Source organism: Chaetodon trifascialis, chromosome 5 (assembly GCF_039877785.1).
Source record: "Chaetodon trifascialis isolate fChaTrf1 chromosome 5, fChaTrf1.hap1, whole genome shotgun sequence".
Classification (NCBI taxonomy): domain Eukaryota; kingdom Metazoa; phylum Chordata; class Actinopteri; order Chaetodontiformes; family Chaetodontidae; genus Chaetodon; species Chaetodon trifascialis.
Window position 1 is genome coordinate 10495126 of NC_092060.1, and position 18020 is coordinate 10513145.

The 18020-nt window shown below is 44.5% G+C and overlaps 1 protein-coding gene across 1 annotated transcript; it reads right to left on the reverse strand.

Moving 5' to 3' along the window:
• Nucleotides 1-2874: 2874 nt before the first annotated feature.
• Nucleotides 2875-17824, reverse strand: rps6kal (ribosomal protein S6 kinase a, like). Its single transcript, XM_070962141.1, has 22 exons — nt 17524-17824; nt 14922-14981; nt 14710-14826; nt 14545-14626; nt 14332-14412; nt 13629-13708; nt 12821-12927; nt 12390-12427; nt 11979-12121; nt 11795-11865; nt 11572-11660; nt 11274-11338; nt 10755-10857; nt 10452-10576; nt 9503-9625; nt 8770-8859; nt 8510-8668; nt 8272-8433; nt 7996-8072; nt 7486-7603; nt 6939-7079; nt 2875-4109 (listed from the first exon to the last, which is right to left on the reverse strand). The coding sequence occupies exons 1-22, from the start codon at nt 17548-17550 to the stop codon at nt 3984-3986; spliced, it is 2184 nt and encodes a 727-aa protein (XP_070818242.1). The 5' UTR covers nt 17551-17824; the 3' UTR covers nt 2875-3983.
• Between the last annotated feature and the right edge of the window lie 196 nt (nt 17825-18020).

Genomic DNA, 18020 nt, shown 5'->3' on the forward strand with positions numbered 1-18020 from the left:
AACCTGGTAAACTGGTAAAATGTAAAATTCTGTTTTGCTTTTTCAATTCGATCTTCCTCATCTTCTAAGATTAATGCAAGCGCTCAGAAATCTCCAATTTTTATGTCCAGTCACTGACGAACAATTACACACAAAAATGGTGTCAGTAGAACAGCTGCCCCTGCGATCTTATTGTTCCTCTCCGCTGCGGCCGCTGCAGTCATGTCTTTGCAATTACTTTGACAATTAAAAGCGTATTAGGGTTGTGCTGTGTGATCGCTCCATTAAGGACCATGGGAACTCTCAGTGACATCTACAGTTTGTTATTTTGAGGCTGACACTCGTGCAAACTTTGATGTGATGTGAAGTGGTCACACACGGCTGCACACCTGCAGTCAAGAGGTCGTCTTTCAGAAACTAGAGCCAAGCAGGGCGCTCTGTGTTTGGGAAGGAGCTTTGCGTCATCCCACTTACCCTGGCAGCATGTCTACTAAACCACACACACACACACACACACACACACACACACACACACACACACACACACACACACACACACACACACACACACACACACGTTTCCATCACTTCTAGGAACATTACATAGACTTAGATTCATTTCCTGGAGACTTACCATAAACATAGCCACTACTTTCCTAACCCTAACCCTTAACTTAACCTTAAGCCTTAAGTCTTAACCCTAAAATGCATGACTTACCTTATGGGGACTTGTGTTCTGTCATCAAAAGGAAGGCGAGTCCTCACAAAATGACTGTGTAAATGGATTTATGCCCCTACAGCAGCAGTAGTACACATCCGCACACACACACACATCCACACACATACACATGAATGAGTGTTATATGTGAAAGGAGCACGGCCTGTTTATGGCTCTGAGAGAGTAAATCACTGTGTCTGATATCTTCATTTGAGACAGAGGGCTGATCACTGCTCGTCCTGCTTGTTCCACATTAACTCATTATCACACACGCTCACTCCATTAATTCTCTTGCTTTTATTAGCAGCAAGAGCGGATACACACACATACACACGCACGCATATACACTCAGCGGACCAATGACAAGGACTGCCTCTACCTCATCTGACAGCTAATGGCTTCATTAGGAGCAGCGTGTTAATTGGCTGACTTTGGGGAGACGCTCGTTAATGAGGATAAATAGATTCACACCTGAGCAGGGCGCTACCCAGCCACAGCAGCACTGTGGGAACTCTGGATGACGAGCAAGTGCGGACGAAAACTATGACTGCAGCACCTGTCCCTTTTTACTTCCTCCCAGTCTAAACACAGTTGTGCTTTCCTTGCCAGGCAGACTTATTAGCCAAGTGGTTGATTAGCACCAGGAGGCCAAAACAAAGAGCAGTATGTCAAAGCAATTAGCCCCACTGTTTACCTCTCAGCTCCCAGGCTGACTCCGAAATGCATCTAATGCAGGAGGGAGAGAGGGGAGTCAGCTCGGACAGTTGCAGAAAGGGACAACAGCTGGTCCATAGACCAATATGTGTGTGTGTGTGTGTGTGTGTGTGACGTGTGTGTGATGTGTGTGCATTGATGGGAGCAGTCCTTGTGCCTCAATCCATCTGCTTTCCTGCCTAGATCTTCCATCCTTTGCTGTCTGGTCATGACAGCTCTGACACACACACACACACACACACACACACACACACACACACACACACACACACACACACACACACACACACACACACACACACACAAATTCTCTTTACACACCACTGGTTAGAGGAGCTCATACTCTCAGGGGAGAGGGGGGTTGGACAGACAAAATGGAAGCAGGCGAGACTGATCATTTACATAAGGGTAAGACACAGACCCACTGAGGGACTGTGTGTTCAGCAGCCACATGACTTGTCATGGACAGTGTTTCCACCTAGCGGTGGCTGATGTGCTCTGCATCTCATTTATGTTTACAGGGGGAAAACACAAAGGGAGATAAAGCTGCTTGGGATGTGGTCATCGTTTTAAAGGGTCTGTGCACATGAATTACATAATAATGATATTATAAATTCTCAATTTGTTATCACCAAAGTCTGCAGTTCCCCTCAGCTGTGTGAAGCGTTTCAGTATTTTAGCTCATTGCTTTGGCTGGTTACTGTTCTGTGTCATCAACCTTGTTTCAAAGTGCAGCAGGCGGCTATTCTTAGTGAAAACTGCTCTGATAAACCAGCTGAATGCGACCTGGCCAGCACCAAATGACAGCTAGCCACTAGCTGGTGAACATAGTGGAGCATCTATCAGCAAAAGAGCCAGAGCTAATGGAGACCAAAACAAAGCTAAAAGGAGAAAGAATATTTGATTTATGTTTACCAGGAGGCCAGACGCAAGACCTCAAATGAATGCTAATGTTGCTCCCTATCAGCTGGATGTGTGAAGAGGCCACGGGCGCCTCAAAGCCTGGCAGAACTAAACTTAAACTTACAGCATGGCTAGAGGAAACTGTTTTGTTATTTAGATGAACCAACCTGTTAAAATGAGATGATGTAACATTTGAACAAAGACATAACACGGCCTTTTAAATTCAATACTCAGGGGTCTCACACCTACAGCCTCACTTCACACTGTGGAAGTTTACAGTGGCTGACATGAATGAGTCAGTCTGATGACTTCATGACTTGTTTACTTGTGCTGCTGTTACACTGTTTTACTGAAGCACTTCAGTGGTTTTATCAGACAGTAATGAAGAAAATTCAATGTGCCATCTTTTAATTGCAACTTGTGAACACAATGGTGGCTAACAAAGGTTATGTTCTCTTGCTGTTATACTCGTGGTTGCCTTAAAATTCCCACTTTCTCACGAGGACTGGACAGTTTGCAGTGCGTGGTTTGACAGAACAGAGCCGCTCAGCACACTGACTGCATGTCAATAATGATCTTTAATGTCAATATATACAGAACTTGAAAGAAAAATAGAATCTTAAAAATCAAATGAAATAAATACAATATCATACAATTTCCACAATGTCTTTTTGAAGAGATATCCATGGAAATCTTTTTTTTTTTTTTTTTGTTTAATTCAGCCTCTCTGGTTCGACGGGGTGCGTCCCGTCCCCCCCAGAGAAATCCCTACAGCTCCCCCACATGCTCTTCATCATCTTCATTATAGATATTTAGATATTTTTTGCAAACTAGAATTTCTGTTATCGTTACCACATTGTTTCACCTTCGAACTCTAGACGTTATCTTTTGTCCATTTGCAGCTTATTTTACCTCTTTTGATACATTTTTAGCATCACAAAGTAACGAGTCAGACGGTGAATTTTAAGGGAAAAGAAATACAGGTTGTGTCCATACATGCTTTCATGTTACCAAAAGTGCTGGCAGATGACCTTCATCCTGAGGGTCTTTCTAATCTGCCACAAGCAGAATCATATCTTTTTAGTATTTCAGAAACAGTCTCACGACGTCCCTCGGTCGATGCCATGCTGCCAGCACTCTCACACATAAACCATTATTCACGTTGAAGAAAAGAAGTTAAGAGAGCAAAAGCAAACAAGGGAAGGAGAGAGAACTGAGGAGGAGGATGGCAGAGCGGAGATGAAGAGCAGTGTGGGGTGGGGGTGGGAGGGGGGCACAGTTTACCGAAGCAGCTCTGAATCAGCCAATCACAGTGAAGGAGAACATCAGCTGGTGCGCTTCTTCCCCACACGGGGAAGAAAGAATGAAAGGCGAGGAGGGCGAGTGCATATGAAAGCTGTGGAAATAAATACAAGTCTGTCTCCCCAGCAGTAACAGATATGTGAGTTTCCTCTCTTCCTCTTCAGCTGACTTCTTCACAATGCAACCTCGTCCAGTGTGAGTGTGCGTGTATGTGTATGCGTGCATATGTTGGGTGTGTCAAATAAATAGATTAAAAAGGGAGACAGTAGGTCTGACTGGCCAGCACTTCGGTCTGTGAGCGCATCTTTTGCGTATGAGAGTCTGACTGAGGGTGAGGTCAAAACTGGAGGGCGAGCGTTGTGTGTGTCTACATGTCTGTTGAGGTGAGTTTCTTCATGCTGCGTCTCTGGGCTAGACTGGACGCCGCCACAGGCTCCAACACCGGCTGACTTGTCTTCTGGCTCAGTGCTGAATAGGTCGCAGCCATGGCTCCCTGGAAGACAATGACATGCACACTAGGCTTCAACTTTGAAATCCACACAAGAGTTTAACTTTGAATTAACTCTATTAACACTTTGTTGGTGTGTTGCAGCCCATTTGGCAACCCGGCCCAGCACAGGAGTGTGCATTCATTCCTCAAGAGTGTGTACAGATCAGTCTGTTTGGTGCTAATCAGAATCCTGAATCTGTGCTCATTTCAGGTTTCTCATATTTTGGGTGAGTTATGATAACATCTTATTCAACATCGTATTACGCAAAATTTGTCTGTTGATCAAGTGCCACCCACTTATCCAGTGATGAATCAGAAACACGTCATACATCATCTGAAAATGCAGAACGGGAGCAGCACTAAAAGCACTTTTAACAAGTGCAGATACATCTTAAAAAGAAAAAAAAATATTACATCATCAAATTACAGGCAAATCCAGAGGGCTGCGGTGCAGGTCGACAAGGTGAAGAGGTTCGGTTACAATGAGACAAGCTTGTGTAATCACAGCTTCCTTGGTTATTCCCCCCTCTCTCTCCTCATTTCCTGTCAACTCTCTACTGTCATTACCTAACAAAGGCAACAATCCACAGTATATTCTTTATGTAGCTGTAGACTGTACGAGTGTATGTATACATCAGTGTATGCAGTGGCAGAGAAGGTGCCTCAATGCTGAGACTTTGACAAAAGGGGCTTATTCAAGCTAACAAAGAGGCCACAGGTATGAAAATAAGACATCGGGTTGGCAGTGGAGTCCAGCGGGGCAATTCACTGCAAACTGTATGTCAGACCTTAAATCACATGCGCAAGAGAGCAAGAATAGATCACTGACAGCAGTGGGATTCATGACTAAAACCAGGATGACGAGTCTACAGTCAGCGACAAAAAAAATGATGATGCATGGTCACTGTTGTGCCAATAGAAAAGTTTAATTTAATGAGACAGCCATCTATAAAGCCTCGCCTGAACCGAATACTGCTGCTGACCTGGTGGATCCCTCAATAGTGACATGATCCTTGGATAATGTGCAGATACATTAAAGTCGCTCCACAGACGTGACAGCGACCTTGTTTATGCTGCTGGCCTTCACAGGCAACAAGTACGTCTGAGCATGACAAGCAAATCTGATAACATACTGTATTTCTATGACTGGGGGTGGTCTGCAGGGCATAAACAGGGCTGCGCTGTCATGGTGGTGAAGAGTGAGCTGAGCCACAAAGCAAAGCTCTCAATTTACAGCTGATCTTTGTTCACACCCTCACCTATGATCACAGGCTTTGGGGTGTATCTGAAAGAAGTAGATCACAGATCCCTGCAGGGCGGCTGGCCTCCCTCTGCGTGATTGGGTGAAGAGTTCATCAATTTCAGATTTTGCTCTCATATACAGCCGGCACTCTCTGCAGCCTTTTTCAAACAGACATCCCACAGTAAGGCCATAAAGAGGACCCATCAGTAGGCCAGCTTCTCACAGTGACCCAAACACCACTTGCATTACGCGGCCCCCCAGTGTGTGATCTTAAAAAGCATGCTGGTGTTCTGCAAGCAAAAGAGGCGCAACCTGTCACACAACAGCGTCAGCATCTAGTGTGACATGTAACAGAATGGGTTAGAAATCATTGGCACGGGCAGTGCCAATGATTTCTAACCCATTCTAAACAAGATGCCGTTTCTAAAATGACATTTTGGGGTGTTGCAGGTCAGCTTCTAACTTCTTCTTCTTGTCTACCTTTGAGTTAGCTGCTAAGTGCTACTGGCTGCTTTTTAAATCACCCAGTGGAGGGTTGCACACGTTATACGCCATCAAAACATCACACCCCTGTCCTGGCATGCCGGCCTCCCCACAGAGACGCTGATCCAGCCAGCTTAACAGCGGAATAACAATGCCTCCTCATACTGTGTTCATATGTTTTATACAGACGGGTGAGGTTAAATAACAGCGCAACATTGCTGCCTTGAGCAGGCTTTGTAAAGCTGGCTTAAGATTAAGAGAAGTCAACTAAGGTGGTTCAAGCACTTGCTAAGGATGCTACCCAGATAACCTCCCTCAGCAGGAGACTGATCCTGCACAGGGACATGAGGAAGTCTCCTCTGCTGTGCTGTTTTTACTGTGACCTTCGTGACATGGTAGAGTCATGCTGATGTGTCCTCAGGCCTTTAGAAGTGGAAAGTGTCTGATACATTCCAGGTGACGCTGGCATCCATTGAAGTTCCTTTCATTTTCTTTGTCACCTTTGTTTTCTACCCTCTCATCCTATCTATCCTCACCTTGATGTGGGATGTCACCATTTTTGAGAAGTGAACAAGGCAGCATCCTTTTTTGTTGTCAGTTGCCTAGCAACAGTGCTCACGTGATTTAAACCGCTTGAGCGCCAAACGTACTGTGTACTCGACTTCCCGTGTCAAAAACATGACCTGACGATTTCCATTTGAAAGAAGTATCTGACCTGCATACGTGGCAAGAGAAGAGAAAAGGACGGACACATCTGCTGCGTTGGATCTGGTATTAGTAACAGATGAGATTAGAAGTGTGTGAATCACTAAGGCTCATGCTCACTTTTAAATGTCAAGAGGCACAGGCAATGCACGGGTATGAAGAGGAGTTCAGACTCTCCTGGTTTGGAGAGATGATGTGGTTGCATGTTTAGAAACACTGAAGTGTCCTTACCCATAAGGCCTACACATGTGAGACCATGCATCTCATGTTGACCTCTTACATGACTGATTTCAGAACATTTGATCACCACGTTACACCAATCACGATTACCTGTGCCGAGGAGGTCATGTTTCAGTTCCTGTGCCTTTATATGTTTGTCCATTCGGACGACGTACTCTCACCTTGACGAGGTGTGGTGCATCATGGCGTGTGAGCTGGAAGTGTGGTAGCGTATCTCTGCAGGTGATCCAGGAATGCTTTAGAACCTGCTCTGCTGTGTATCGCTGGTGAGGGTCCACATGGAGCATGTGGGACAGCAGGTCCTGGAATATGACACAACATCCAGTCTTAAAAGTGTAAGAGGAAAGAAAAGACTTTCCCTCCTATGAATTCATATGCTATGCAGGTGTATTTATTGTGTTGCCGTAGACAGACCTGGCTGACTTTTCATTGACAGATAAACTGATGACATGTCTCAACCATAAACACACATAAGAAAAAGAGGCCATCTTTGTTGTTCACTCATCTGTCTGTCTGTGACAAATCCACATAGGATCAAACCTATTATATACGTATATTATATTATCTAGCTAAATTAAAAAGAAGTGTAGCTCTTTTCAAAAACGAGTGCTTTACAGACATCAGACAAAAACTTATTCGCATTAAACTTTGAAAATAGGCTTTAAAGCCACATCGCAGTGTGAAGCGACAAAGCGTCAGCACGTGTACCTTTGAGGTGTCAGATACAGTATCCCAGTTGCCTCCTGTCAAAGAGAACTTGCCAGATCCTATCCGGAGTAGAATCTCCTCTGGTGTGTCGTTTGGCCCATTAGCAAACGGTGTGTACCTGACGGGGGAGATTAGGAAAACACGTGAACATATTACAAGCTGTTCCATTTCATTGATTTTATTCTATTATATAATACTCTCATAAGGCAAACTTGGCGGCCACTTTAAACACATCATGAACGCAACTATCTGAAATTATGTGCAGAATTTGCAGCTGTACAAGTTTAATCCATTGCTCCAAACTTGGGCCTGTGCACACTTAATGTCCATAAATAACATCAACAGCACAAGCAGTGGAAGTGACAAGAGCACTGAAGTATAGCCCCTATTTTGAGGTCCATCTTTGCGAGGCATTAAGACTGGTTGAGAAATCTGGACACTTCACTATTAATCACTCCCACCCACACTGAAGACAAAATCTCAAACAGTTGTTGCTGAGTGCAGTCTTACCCTGCCAGCATGGTATACAGTAGAACTCCCAGACTCCATATATCACAGGCTGCATCATAACCTTGCCGCATTAGTACCTGGACCCACACAAAGACAAACCATTAGTCTCATAATGACAATGGGTATCAAATATCTCTTTCCATGCTACTGTCCGCTTTATGTCCTCTCTGCCATTACATCTCTTTTTTAATATCTCTAAACTGCATCCTTCTGGTAAGAAATCTTTTACTCCTTCTCACTGTTCTCCCTTTGCTTCCATCGCTCCTCCTCTCTCACCTCTGGTGCCACAAAGTTGGCGGTGTAACAGGGGGTGAGGAGCAGGCCGTTGCCTCCCCGCAGCTGCTTTGCAAATCCAAAGTCACAGATCCTGATGGAGTCAGGATTTCCCGAGTCGTCCATGTAGAGGATGTTACTGGGCTTCAGGTCTCGGTGGACCACCTGAGGAGGAGGAGAAAGCATTAGACGAGAAGACGTGTGCTTTTCACTGGTGCTCATATGTGTATGGTTTCCTCACCCCTTGGCAGTGGAGGTAGTCAACAGTCTTGGTGATGGTGTACAGCACAGCACTGGCCTCTCTCTCAGAGAAAAACTTCTGCCTGAGAATCTTGTCCAGCAGCTCCCCTCCCTTCATCAGCTCCGTCACCAGGTATACATACCTGCCCTCGTCATAAACCTGACACACACGCACATGCACACACGCAGGCAGTCAGTAAGGTGACTAACTACTCTAAAAACTTTGCTGTCATGGAACGCTCACACACAAATGTTACTGACGTCTTTCAGGGTGATGATGTTGGGATGCTGCCCATATCGCATCAGGATTTCGATCTCTTCAGAGGGGTCCCTCTTAATTTTGTCTATAATCTGAAACACACGGAAACACAGACACGAGCAGTCAAACGAACGGCCGAAAAGACTCTCTGCTGTGTAGCTCTGAGTATTCAACAATCCAAACTAGCTGAAACAGAAGCTGCTGCAGGACTGTTTCAGCTGTTGAGGCTGTGCTGCCCCCTGCTGGCCTGATGGCAACACTAACCACAATCAACACGTTCACTCAATTTTCAGCAACTTCATTCACTCTGTTCAGAAACATTTATGAACCCACATTCAAGAGACACTAAACTATTACATTGTGCATCCACACTACAGTCATGTAAACCACTGAGCTTTTCAATGCTCATCAAATAAAGTCTTCAACTTTGGCTTTCACACAGTTTCAAAGCAACTAATTCTGAGCCGAGTGAAGATGACACATCTTCATTTTGCACTTTAAATGTGGTGGCCTGAAGGTTAGAGAAGCAGGATTGTGATGGAAAGGTCACTCGTTTAATTCTGGGGGTGGAGGATAAATCTGGGATGTCATTAGCTACTGCTGACATGCCCTTGAGCAAAGACCTTAACCCCCACCTGCTCATGCGGGGCTGTTCAGTGACCAACAAACCTGTGATTGTACTGGGTAACTCTCAGGAGTGACTAAAATTAGCACCGGTGCTTAGTGAATTAATACCTTCACAGCATAGTCCATGGCAGAGACTCGGTGTACACAGCGTTTACAAATGGAGTAGGAGCCGACCCCTATGTCCTCCTGCAGCTCGTACAGATCAGAGAACTTGGCTGAGCCCCCGTGCATCTGGAAAGAACAAGACGTGAACTGTTACATGCGTCAGCGTTCGCTGAATAAAACAGAAAGTGCTCCAGTGTCTTCCACGAGTCATCCCTACACATTTGATGTGATCACACATGAACCATTACAATGTCACTACAGTCCACTGCTGGTCCACACAAGACAACAGAAGTGTGTAGTAGTTCAGACCGTCCTAGTGTTTAGTGCTCCCACAGTATCCGTTTTAACACTTTTGTTCACAACTATGCCGGAGTGGAACGTTAGTGGATGATGTTATTACATATTCAGCAGTCAAACTGTCACAGCAGATTTACCACCATTTACAAGCCATTCACACATCACTTTATGGCGGCAAAATGCTGTCAAATTAACAGTTATGGGCACAAACGAAGCCATGCTGAGTGTGGGGAGGACAATGTCTGTGTGTGTGTGTGTGTGTGTGTGTGTGTGTGTGTGTGTGTGTGTGTGTGTGTGTGTGTGTGTGTGTGTGAGGCGTCTGCACTGGAACACAGCAACCATTAAAAGGGTAATTGAGGCTGTTTTGCAACACTGTGAAATTTTTGTAGTTTCTGCAATCCTGCCAATCAATTTTGATCCTATTTTCACTTCATTGTACACAAATCGTTTTTTAAGCTTGCAGTGAATTCTGTGAATATTCTCGTGTTGAACACAGGCAGCGTGTGAACACCCAGTATTCACAGAGTTCTGTCAACTGAAATGTTGTGAGACAAATGTGTGTGTGACCTCCATGTTTGGAAGATAACATGGTAATAATTCACCTGTGTAAATTGTGAGAGATGACTTATGCAAAGCAGAGATCATTTGTTTTTACCTGAACTATAGGGAGTATGCTGAGCAGCGGGGAGCTCTTGTTCTCATCCATAGGGGCTGGAGCAACAAAACTGAAGCCTTTGAAGAGCTGGTGGGCGTTAGCACTGGGAGGGATACCTGGGGAGTCTAAACATACAAAAGATAATGAACAAAACAGACATGAACATACAAAGACACACGAAAATTTTGGACTCATTTCTTATAGTCAGTGTTCAGTTGCAGTTTCCATGGCTGCAGGAGTGGCGGTTGCTTTTTGAGCTCAAAAGCACGTGAACAGAGCGTGTGTGTGTGGGTGTAGATTTACCTTTAGGCGTTTTAGCGGTGAACTCTGGGTCGAAACAGAACGTGTCATCTGGTTTACCTGCTGCGGGCTTGAATGGAGGCTGGAGCTCTCTCCTGTACAGTTTCTGAGGAAAATGCAGGTGCGCACGTGCAGAGAACACACACGTACATGTTAGAAATCAAACCCTACCACGGGCTGTTCAGAGCGTGGAAACATATGTGAAAGAGAAGCCAAGACCCCTCCCAGATTAACCCCCTTCCCATCCCTCTACAGCCTGGTCCAGCCAATAGCGTCCTGCTGGCTCTTAAACACTCACGCAGGGCTATTAGTGCACACACAGTGAGAACTGGCCCAAAGCCCAGACACATACAAACATGGCTGGTGTGGCCAAGACGGATGGCCAGTACACACCAAGCCAACCGTTTGTTAGGTGTGAATCCTCAACAGAAGCTGGAGAGTTACATGTGTGTGCGTGTGTGGGTCTGTGAGAAATGAGAGGGATGTATGCATGTGCGTGCACGTGCGTGTGTGTGTGCTCACATTCCAGTCGATGGTGGAAAAGAAAGCGTGGCGTTTGATCTCCTCCACTCCATCGGGCCCAGCCCCTGAAGACACAGATCACTCAGGTTCAGTTCACTTGGCACGTTTGCTTTTTATTGTTTTCAGAGGATCAACACGTTCACACATTTCTCTCGCTGCGGTTTTCAGCATGTGATTTAAGCGGGTGCCAAAATGTTAACAAGCTCAAGCTCAGCGAGTGGCGCAATGTGAGGATCAACACACCTCATTTTCTTTTATTCCAACAGGTCCACACACAATCAGCTTGAATGCACCTTACCGAGTCTGTTTGCAGGGTTCCGTTTAAACAGCATCCTCAGCAAACTCTGCGCTTCCAAACTTAAGAACTGGGGCATTCCCAGCTTTGCTCTGAACGACAGAAAAGAACAGAGAACCGCAGGTGAATAGAAAAAGAAGAAAAGCTATGGCTGATCATTACTTGCTATCAAAACCTGTCCCACTTCTACCATGTTTTGAGCGCTTAATCGTGCATAATGTCTCACTTGAGAATCATGTTCATGGTCTCGTTGCGGTCTTTCCCTTGGAATGGTAACGTCCCTGTTAGCATCTCAAACTGCAAACACACAATGACAGAAAGGGAAAGTAATCAACAGGATTATCAGATCGTATCAATGTCAAAGCACAAAAGATGCGTCAGTGTGTGCAGGTTTGTGTGAGCGTGTGTACCATAAGAACTCCCAGAGACCACCAGTCCGCACTCTGTGTGTGTCCTCTCCTGTTGACCACCTCAGGGGCCATATACTCCACCGTACCACAGAAGGAATAAGCCTTCTTATCAGCATCTACTGACTCTTTACTCAGGCCAAAGTCTGCACGACAGCAATGCAAAACAGTAAGATGCACAGCTGACTGAACGGTCACATCCAGGAATGATATTATGCAGAACTTTTAAATGAGGTGCTGGTAAAAGCAACATAAAAACAGCTGCAGAGGAAAGTCAGCCCGGGGACCAAGAAGGGGTTGTACATCTACTCTGAGTACACACACGTTTAATATGAATTGCAGGCTATTAACTAGATCAGACTGTTCAATTGGTCTCACTAATTACATTTATTCAGCACCAAGTCAAAAACATACCTGTTAACTTTATGTGTCCAGCTTCATCAAGTAAGATGCTGAAAGACAAGAGCAGTTTTCCACGGAGGTGAGCTTCAAACAGTTCTTCACAACACGGTACCAACACAGCAGTGACAGCATTGAAGTCAACTGTTCTGTGAATTACTGTCAGTCATTTGTCTCTTCGCAACATCCGATGCTAAAATCCTTTCAGTGTTTCACACTGTGCCTATGCTTTACCTATACACTCCACAGGTAATGTGTCAATTCTCTTACAGCATGATTTCCTCTTTATGACATAAGAGAATAATTTAGCTTTTAGGTCTTTGACAACTGCACACGTGCAGTCACAGACTCATCTCAATCAAGGAACCAAACACAAATTACAGGTGTGCATGTTCAGGGTTTGAGTGTGAAAGGTCAAAGGTGACGGAGAGGTCTAGGTATCATACTTCTCTGGCTTGAGATCTCTGTAAACTATGCCCAGGTTGTGCAGATGGTCGAGGGCCAGGGCCAGCTCTGCAAGGTAGAATTTCACATCTTCCTCTGTAAACATAACCTGATAAGAACTGGACAAATTTACTCTCTGAACTCAGAAGAGGAGAGAAATTCAGCAGCAAAGAATAAAAAAAAGACAACTTCAACATTAAGCTTCAGTAACCACAAACAGAGAAAACAGAATATTATTATTGTCACAATATCAACATTTCAAATAGGTTTCACGATTCAGCAAGCTGTTGATTTGACATTGCCAGCAGCTATCGCTTTGGTTCTGAGACATGCTCTCAACACAAGGTCTGTCGAGAGAACAATCACACATTGTCTGAGTTCCCTGAAAGCATTTGAAAGGAGCTGATCTGAGCCTCGAACTGACAACAACTGATGCTTTAAAAGCGAATAAAGATTCCAAGAAAAGCACTTGTGTTTCCGTGAGGAATTCAAGTCATAATTTGACAAAAAAATGCAAACACAAAACAGCAAAGACCAATGACTTGGCAGTGCTTATGCTCTTCTAAAATACAGAAAATACTTTTGAATAATAAATTTGCACCTGTTCCATTTGCAGCTGTCAACTTAATATTCTTCAGGGTTTTTAAGAGAACATTGTGGCATGTTTAGTTCAGATTTTCACAAATATGTTTAAAACACTAGGGGTAAAGAAAGAGACCTTTAAAAAGGACATGCTGTACTTTACGTGTAGAAAAGAGAGAAAAGGGTGCAAATTAGTATGAGATGGAAGGCAACAGGATGTCAGCTTACCTCTTTGGATAAGCGAGTGAATACATCCCCTCCCCTGAGAAAGTCCAGTATTAAATACAGTTTCCCTTCTGTCTGAAAGGCTGGCAGACAAGAAACAAGTAAACTCACTGCGAGATAATTACAATCCTGATTCCAAAGAAGTTGGGACGGTGTGTAAAATGTAAATAAAAACTGAGTTCAGTCATTTGCAAACTATCTGTGTTTATTAACAACGGCTTTCCAAAGTGTTCCTGAGCTCACGCAGTAACATGCTTTACACAGTCATGTGTTCACAAAGTGGTGAACCTCGCTCACTTTTGGTTTTATTTATTTTTATGCAGCGTCCAAACCTTTTTTGAATCTGGTTTGTATATTCTGATTTCAACAGAGACACATGAAACTCACTCAGCACAGCTTGCTACACATTCACAATCATGCTGTTGATATATCAGAATAAAAGCAAATATTAGCTTGATCCCTTGATGTTAATCATTATTTTCATGTGTGTGGTGGCAATCTCATCTGTTCAAAACCTAACTGGGGATAATTCATGTTTAATAACTGTGTGAAAACACTGAAAATATTTTGATAATTAATGTTAACAATGTTATGATGAACATGAACGTGCACATTAGCAGCTTATCCCTGACTTAGGCTGAACTGGGATGTAATCTGTATGATTATAATCTCCTGCAAATGATGTAAATAAGAATATTTCTCTTACCGTAGTGCAATTTCACTATGAAGGGATGATTGACTTCCACTAAAATGTCTCTTTCCATCTTAGTGCGAACTCTGTCCCTGACTGGAGAGACACAACAGGCAGGAACAGTGAGAGAGAAATTCCCCACGGAGGACAGAATATACTGAGTCTTTGCATGATTTGCAATGTGTTGTGTTTTTGTGAGGCTGTCGATTGAAAGCAAAGTCATGTTACCTTTCAAAGATGCCTTTTTTAGAACTTTCATTGCATATAACTGACCAGCATCTGGACCCAGGATCTTCCGGACCAGAAAAACCTGATAGAGCAGGAGAAATTTAGAAACAAACACCCACCACTGCACTGATGGAAACATTTGATTGGCCTGCTGCGTTTCCTCACCTTGCCAAACGAGCCCTGGCCGAGGACTTTGAGCAGTTCAAACTGAGATGGATCAGCCTTTTCGCAGCCCTCTTTCACATGGTGAGTGATAGGAATCTCCTTATATGTCCCTTCATCCTACACAAACAGAATCAGCATGAGACAGCCAGTTATGTCATCCTACATGCACACACACACACACGCTCCAAGACCTCAAGCCCGTCATTACTTACACAGTGCGAGAAAGACTCTCCCTCCTCCATGGGCTCATCCATGATCTGATGCCCATTGACCTGCAGCCAAACCAACAAGTTTCATCAGAGGAGTCAGGAACAGTAAACACTTTCACAAAGCTTGTGCGTCCTTGTTTTCAGCTGAGCAGGACTATGACTGCAGCTGCTGCACGCCCACATGTATGATGGAAGATTCAACAGATGAAATCAGTGAGTCACATCCAATAACAGTGCGCTTTCACGTTTCCAACTGCAGCTCTACTTGTTGTCAAACAGTATGGAGTCCATACTCTAAGCCCCTCCAGCTGTCCAACTCTCATCCTGTCCCTATAAAGCCCCTCATTATTAGCATTCTAGCTTAATCCCCAGCCAGAGCAAAAACAACATGTCTGACTGGCTCTGAGAGTCTGATGTTTGCTGGGGCCACAGTCAGCATTCAGCCTCTTGAGGACAAGCTAGGGTCCAGCTTTTTCAGGGTTTCTGGCTGATTGTTGTGGCAAGATGCTTTTTTTTTTTTTTTTTTTTTTGACCACAGAGAGACATGCTTTGTTTTCCTCGGAGCTGCATTCAGAAGCCTTTGACATCCCTCTGTTTTCTTTCTTTAAATATCCATACACCGTGCTACTGTCAGCAAAAGACTATCAGATATCTCAGCATCTGACAATAAATCAAATAATCTGACCCCTTCTCACATTAACCAGATCTACATATTTCTGTTCTGTGCTGAAGCTCAGCCTGCGTGATGTATTCAGTCCAGTGTGTTTGTGTGTTGAATTCCACCAAGCCTCTGAAGAGGGGGGATGAGTCATAGCGCTACGCAAGCCCACTCAGTGGGTGGAGCCACCAACATACACTCACTCACATCCTCAAAACAGCAGCCAGCAAACACACTTTCCAACATCTTAACTCTATAGAATAACATTAAGAGCAGAACCATTCAAATGAGTCGAGATGCACACTTCAAAGCAGGGCACCGCATAGAAAGATGTCAAAATGAAAGCCTTCGGTGCATCTCTGAAGTACAACATCCAGGCTCGCTGAAGCCAGGGCAGTGCTTGTGTCATAATTCACACATACATTTTCACTCCCACCTTTGCTGTGGCTCATCGAGGCTTGTAGCGGAGTGCAGCCTACACTTGCACCACCAGTCGAGCCTTTTTCAGCCATTTGAAAACGACGTCTGACAGCCGTACATCATCATAATAATATGGCCTTACAATCGCTGACACTGGCATGAAATTCAAGTCAAAAAATGATACAAAGCAGCACCACTGGCCCTGTTTACCTGGCTTCACTTACACCTGTGCTTATCTCTGCAGCTTTTAAAGGAGCAGCATTCAGTGAACAGCAGATTAAAGTGCTGATCTGTGGCAAGAGATCAAAACTTCCTAATTTTGGGGCCATAATAGTTAAAGAATTGTTAAATATCTCCATGCCACATACATAAACTGAGGTCTTGCTGTGGCAGAAGTCTCCATAACTATGACAGGAAGAGTTTGCTTCAGTAAAGACTGGACAGGGTCAAAGCTGTGCGCAGCAGTAGCTTTGTGTTGGCTTTAAAACAGTCACAGCAGTCAGTCAGACAGTTTGTACTGTAGGTGCGAAAGACTGGAAAGTGTCCCAGTGATGGAGAGGTTTGGGGTGTCAGGTTGGCTTAGCAGCACATGAAAAATACACCTCATTGTGGGCCCATGCAAAAGCAAACTGTACCTTTCCACTGTTACCAGAGAAGTTTTTGAAAAGGCATCGCTGGTTTCCTAAAGGTCTGATGATGACAAGTTCGCCTGTAATCAATACAAAGGTTTCCATTCTTTTCACATGTAGCTGTCTTTATGAGCCTGGTATAAACTATATGTATCGGTACTTAATAATCACAACTTCACTTAACTAATTCAGTCGATATAACTTACTGTCAGCTTTTCAGATCAATAGTTTTATCAGATTATGAGTTATTACGTAGCTTACAAACGAAAAGTTACGCCTAATAACAGCATCACTAATTCACTTGTGCTGCTGACAAGCCAGTCCTCAGCAGTGAAAACGTCTGACCGAATTTAACTCAGCTAGTATTAAACTTTGAATAAATCCAACGTTGCTGAAACATGTTTATGCCTTACTATAGACACGTAAAAACACTTTACCAGCTCTTCCATGAACTAGACGTCGGAGGTTGAGTAAAAACTTGTTTCCAAGTTTCAAGCCTGCAAGCTGTCAGCTAGCAAGCTAACCGAATGCTAACGCTATGTAAGCTAAGCTAGCTGTGAGGTAAACTCCTCTTGAGAAGTGTAAATAATAATAAGAGCTGAGAGGAGGTCATGTGTCATTGGACAAAGAGCCCGTCCTCTGTGCGGAGTAATGGACGGTGGTGAAAGCCGGGACGGACGGCTATGAAACTAATAAACCCGGACACTGCAACAAAAATAAACATCTAACCAGCTGTTAGCTTTAGCTAGCGTGTTAGCATGCATCACGGTGCGCTGCAGGTCGTGACGCGAATTTAAGCTCTACCCAGCCTCGCAGGGCAAGCTAACTTAACGGGACAGCACAAACCAAACACAATCTTAAGCAAATTAACATGCAAACCACGCGTTTAGCAACTCACCTCACTACTAACGCTGTTTACCTCCATCTTGTGCCAGGATTCCTCTCTAAGCCTAAGGCATCGTAGTCTACCTAGACCCCCGCTCCACGTTGCATGTCTTCCCCTCTGTGGAAGTCCGGCTATTCTGCTTTGATGACCAGATGCAAGCTGTGTGGCTGCGGACCGCTATCAGGATGGGATCAGGGGGTCGGCGCGGGCAATAGTTGACGTTAATGACTGGACCATACGCTCGCCGAGAACACCGCTACCCAGCCATAGATGCGAATATGGCGGCTATCGTGGTACCTGATCGTCAGTGAATGAGAGTTTATTGACGTATTTATGACGCAATTCAGTTAAGGATTTCCCCCGTCCAAACCAAAGCAACGGATCCCGAGATAGAGGGGGAGAGGACGTGGTGGCGTGAGGGGGCTTGATGCTGCATGACACGCTGCGTGTGACACACATGCATCCGGGTGATGGGCCATTTGTGTGCGACTGAAATAGTCACTGCCATC